The 5,460-nt window shown below is 44.0% G+C and overlaps 1 protein-coding gene across 1 annotated transcript; it reads left to right on the forward strand.

The window, feature by feature from the left end:
* Nucleotides 1–3,011: 3,011 nt before the first annotated feature.
* On the forward strand, nt 3,012–4,733 carry LOC140035695 (uncharacterized). The gene is made up of 2 exons (XM_072077026.1): nt 3,012–3,910; nt 4,340–4,733. Exons 1-2 carry the CDS (start codon nt 3,012–3,014, stop codon nt 4,731–4,733), a joined length of 1,293 nt encoding a protein of 430 aa, XP_071933127.1.
* The last annotated feature ends 727 nt before the right edge of the window (nt 4,734–5,460 follow it).

Raw genomic sequence — 5,460 nt, forward strand, 5'->3', positions numbered from 1 at the left:
TAGTTGCGTCGTTGGGTGAATCCCTCGACTTTTGAATCCAACTACCATGAATCTAAATGTAGTTACATCGTTGGGTGAATCCCTCGACGCGTGAATCTAACTACAATAACGTCGTTGGGTGAATCCCTCGACCAATCATCTACGGGTATATCTCGAGTATACTGTGTCCTTAGTCGGTGTTTGGGCCCGGGACAGGGGTAAGAACGGTGACGGGTTAGGATTAAAATGAGTGGATCTACAGGGACTATAAGTAGTGAGAGTTGACGGAGGGTCAACTACGATGAATGGAGATCAAGCGAGGAAAATGGCTCCTGAGAGCCCCTGTATCCTACCTTGTGCCGTTATACGCTTTCCTAACTGTTCAATTTGGTTAAGTTATTACTCGCTGTTTGATTTACGTGACTGCATGTTTTGGGGTACCACTGAGCTTTAGCTCACCCCACATTTATTTGTTTTCCTTAACAGGCTCTGGAAACTGAAAGCTTTGGGACTTATCCATGTTTCGTTTTGGAATATATTTGAATACTATGACTTATTTTGTGGGCTGTAATGCGTTAATTGGGATAATGTACTTTTATTTTGGATTGCCACTTGAAGCTGGAAAATGTGTAAACCCTAATTCGAGTGTTTGGCTTGTAAGTTTGTATTAGTGATGTATGTAGTCATCTATCCGGATTGGTATGACTTTATACCTTGGTGCGTGGCACGTGGGATGTTTAAGAGCCTCGATTGGCTATTTTAAATCACTGTTATCTCTGAAGTTAATGTGGTTTTAGTGAGGGTCTACTTCGGGAAAATTGTTTTGTAATAGATCAGGTTATTCTTCGAAAGGATTTGGGTTAGAATGCTTGCGTGAGTCCTGGCGAGAGTTAGGCAGACGGCCCGCCAACCCTTTGGTTCGCCTTAGGGGGAAGTGGGGTCGTCACAGGTGGTATCAGAGCCTAGGTTAGAAAAGTTGTTTGAAAGACATATTAGATATGTTAGAAACCCTAATCCTCTCTAGGAATAAGAATTGAGACCATTAGATATACCTTAAGTGATATCTGACCCAGTTAGCTATTTAAGTTCTAACCCTTAAGTATTGATCATTTTGCAGGTATGGAGAATGGTAATGGACATGTTAATGGTAGTAGCGCGGCTAATGGACATGTAGAGCCGCTGAGATCCATTTCCTATAGGCCTCGAGGTGGAGGAGACCGAGTTCGATACTCACCTGCTGATAGGCACCCTGGATGCCAGTGTAGAGCCACGTACGCATATCCCAACGCCTTGGTGTTATCCCTAGATGATGAGCGCCGCCACTTGTGGGACACTAACCACACCTTGACCCAGGATGTGGAGGAGTTGAGTATCATGGTGGATACCCAGTTCGACCGCATAGCTGATTTGGAGATTAGGCTAACTGCTGATCATAATATGCTGGAGGCTGCTCGTTTGGAGATAGAACGACAGAGGTCTAGGGTGACCCGACTAGCTGAGAGGATCCGTCATAGGAGTGCTGGCATCAGGGGTGATGCCGCTATGCATATGGACGAGGCCACTAGTTACCTTCAGGGTAACGAGCAGGCAGGCGCAGAGGAGGATCCGGCTGAGGACGTCGCTCTTGATTGCCCTGCTGAGGGTTAGGTTAGGTTGACTTGATAGTATTAGATATGTAGGATCAGAAAAGGGACATTAGTTAAGTCATCAAATTTTGTCTAGGTGAATGACTTGCTTCCGAAGCACCATATCCCTAATTTTTGTTTAAGGGATTATCTGTATGTATTTTTGCTAACTTATGTGCCTTACTTTTGGAAATGTTCCAACTTGTTGATTGTATGACTGATCCGCGGAAATATATGTTAAGTGTTTCATTTCCTTTCCTTCCATTTCCATGATGATTTTAATCACATAGAAAAAAAAATAATAATAATTAAATATAAATAAAATTTTGCCTAATTGTCTTACCCTTCAGTAATAGGCATAATTAGGCAATGGATCGCCAAGTGATAGGAAGGAGCCGTGGGAGACCCACTAGACAACACCCGGAAGCGGGTGGTGATAGGGAACCCGAGGTTAATCAAGGCCAAGGGCAAGAGGGCGTGGCCGGAGACCGAGTGGTCACCGCAACTAACCGTATCACTGACGTCCTAGAGCGTTTGACTGAACACCAAGCCGCTGGACCAGTGCACCACCCAGAAGGCCCAGTTGATTCCGATGATCGGGCACTGGAGAGGTTTCTGAAGTTTGGACCTCCTAAGTTCTACGGAGGACCCGAACCAGAGATAGCTGAGGGGTGGTGGGAGAGAATCTCCGACATCTTCGCAGCTTTAAACTACACGGAAGAGCGACAAGTGACTTTCGCCGCATTCCAGTTTGAGGGAGCTGCTCGCTCCTGGTGGAATCTGGTTAGGATTAATTGGGACAGGAATCATACTCCAAGGACTTGGGCAAACTTCACCAGGGAGTTCAATGCCAAATTTCTTCCACCTCTCATCCAAGAAAAGAGAGAGGATGACTTCATAAAATGTAAGCAAGGGGCGATGAGTGTCGCCGAATATGAAGTCCAGTTCACAAAGCTATCCCGTTTTGCTCCTGAATTGGTAACCACGGAGCAAAGGCGAGTCAGAAGGTTTGTGCAGGGTCTGAATGTAGAAGTACAGGAAGGTTTAGCTGCCGTGAGGATAGATACTTTTGCAGATGCCGTCGAGAAAGCCCAGAGAGTTGAAGTAGCTAGAGCTCAAGTGAAATCTTTTCAGGCTAAGAAAAGATTTGCCCCCAGCAGTAGTCGAGAGCCGACGTATGGAAATGCTCCACCGGCTAAAGTGGGCCGAGGAACAGGCGAAGTGACTAGTCCCGGAGCACCGCGAGGTGCACTAGCAAGAGGAACCGGGGCAAGGAATGCAGGGGGAAGAAGCAATGGAACTAGAGGGGGACCGAATAGAAGGGGACAACCTAGGAATACCTTATAAGGAGGCCGAGCAATAATTCCCCAAGTGACATGTGCATATTGTAAGAAACCTGGTCATACTATGGATGGCTGCTGGAAGAAGCAAGTAAGGTGCTTGAAATGCGGAAGTAGCGAGCACCAAATTTCTGGATGTCCAAAAATACAGGAAGGGACTACTTCGAACGCTAGACCAAACACTTCTGGAGGTAGCCGGCCGACAGTTCCTGCCAGAGTGTATGCTATAGATGACCAACCTGCACCTGATTCCTCGGAAGTTGTGGAAGGTACACTTCTGATTTTTCATCGATTAACTAAAGTGTTAATTGACCCTGGTGCAACTCATTCATTCGTAAATCCATCATTTATGTCTGGAATAGATGTGAGACCTGTTAAATTACCCTTCGATCTTGAAGTTAGGACACCAATGGGTAATAAGAAGATAATCGCTAGCTTAGCCTATAAGAATTGTGAATTCTGGATTGGAAATCGTAAAATGCTTGTGGATCTAATCAGTCTGGACATAAGAGGGTACGATGTTGTCATAGGAATGGATTTCCTAGGCCAATATCATGCTAAACTTGATTGCCGAGCGAAAGTGGTAGAATTCTGTATATCTGGAGAAGCAACCCTGAGGTTAGATGTTAAGGGTAGGTTAGCATCATCTGCTATGATCTCAAGGATACGGGCGAGGAAAATGTTGTCAAAAGGAGCTCAGGATTTCTTAGCCTTCTTGATTAATGCTCCCAGTGATCAAGTGAAGTTAGAAGATGTACCAGTGGTACGGGAATTTCCGAATGTTTTTCCCGAAGAGCTAAAGACTCTACCGCCGGAAAGAGAAATGGAATTTAAGATTGACTTGGTGCCTGGAATGGCTCCAATTTCTAAAACTCCGTACCGAATGGCTCTTGCCGAGCTAAAGGAGTTGAAAATTCAACTGCAAGACCTCTTGGAGAAAGGTTTTGTGAAGGAGAGTGATTCACTGTGGGGAGCACCCGTTCTATTTGTTAAGAAAAAGGACGGAAGCTTGAGGTTATGTATCGATTACCGAGGGTTAAATGAGATTACAATTAAGAATAAATACCCTTTACCGTTGACAGATAGTTTGTTCGACCAACTGCAAGGGTCAGTAGTTTTCTCTAAGCTGGATTTGAGGCAAGGGTATTACCAGTTAAAGATTAAGAAGGAGGATATACCCAAGACTGCTTTTAGTACGAGATATGGACATTTTGAGTTTGCAGTCATGCCTTTCGGTTTAACTAATGCACCAACGGCATTCATGGATTTAATGCAGAGAGTCTTTAAGAAATATCTAGATCAGTTTGTAGTGGTTTTCATCGATGATATCTTGATATACTCTAAGACTTGAGAGGAACATGTTAAGCACTTGGAGATAGTCTTGCAAATATTAAGGGAGCAGAAGCTGTATGCCAAATTCAGCAAGTGCGAGTTTTGGCTGGAGGAAATATCTTTTCTAGGGCATAAGGTTTCCAAGGAGGGAATTGCCGTGGATCCGGCAAAAGTTGTGGCCGTTATGAATTGGAAGCAGCCAGGAACCCCAACTGAAGTTAGAAGTTTCTTGGGATTAGCGGGTTATTATAGGCGATTTATCAAGGATTTTTCGAAGATTGCTGGACCCATGACCGAGCTAACCAAGAAAGGGAATAGGTTCATTTGGACTCTGAAGTGCGAGTCAAGTTTTCAGGAATTAAAGAAGCGTTTAACATCCGCTCCTGTTTTGGTGTTACCTGACGGGGTCAGGAAAAAGGTTATGCCGTATACTCCGATGCTTCCGGAGAAGGTCTAGGATGTGTTTTAATGCAAAATGGTAAAGTGATTGCCTACGCTTCCAGAAGACTGAAGCCTCACAAACAAAACTACCCAACTCATGACTTAGAGTTAGCAGCAGTGATTTTTGCCTTAAAGAAATGGAGACACTACTTATATGGCGTGACTTTTGAGGTTTATACGGACCATAAGAGCCTCAAGTATTTGTTCTCCCAGAAGGAACTAAATTTGAGACAAAGGCGATGGGTAGAATTTCTGGAAAATTATGACTGTTCAATTAACTACCACCCAGGAAAAGCTAATGTGGTAGCTGACGCTTTAAGTAGAAAGTCCCAAGTAGCAGGGTTAATGGTTAAAGAGTGGGACATGCTAGAAGAAATAAGTGGTTGGAACCCTCGCTTGGAGAAACTGAAGATATTATTTGGGAATTTATCGTTAAAATCACCATTACTAGAGCGTATTAAGGAGGCCCAGAAAACGGACCTTATGATTCGAAAGAATTTGGAGAAAGTGCAAAAAGGGGAAACCCTAGATTTTAAATTAGGGTCTGAAGGTGTATTGAGGTTCCGAGATCGAATTGTGATCCCGGCAGATGAAGAGATAAGAAAAGAAATTTTAGAAGAATCACATCGATCGAAGTATACCATACACCCAGGTGTGACCAAGATGTATCATGATGTGAAGGGATTATACTGGTGGGAAGGTTTGAAAAAGGACGTGGCAGAGTTTGTTCAGAGATGCTTGAT

This window comes from Coffea arabica, chromosome 2c (genome assembly GCF_036785885.1).
Source record: "Coffea arabica cultivar ET-39 chromosome 2c, Coffea Arabica ET-39 HiFi, whole genome shotgun sequence".
In the NCBI taxonomy this organism is placed as follows: domain Eukaryota; kingdom Viridiplantae; phylum Streptophyta; class Magnoliopsida; order Gentianales; family Rubiaceae; genus Coffea; species Coffea arabica.

What these genes read in the sequence shown, in the direction of transcription:
- LOC140035695 (XM_072077026.1), top strand. Translation starts at nt 3,012, where the DNA reads ATGGATGGCTGCTGGAAGAAGCAAGTAAGGTGCTTGAAATGCGGAAGT. An exon ending in GTGAAGGAGAGTGATTCACT is followed by an intron (nt 3,911 to 4,339) that starts GTGGGGAGCACC and finishes GCAAATATTAAG; the next exon opens with GGAGCAGAAGCTGTATGCCA.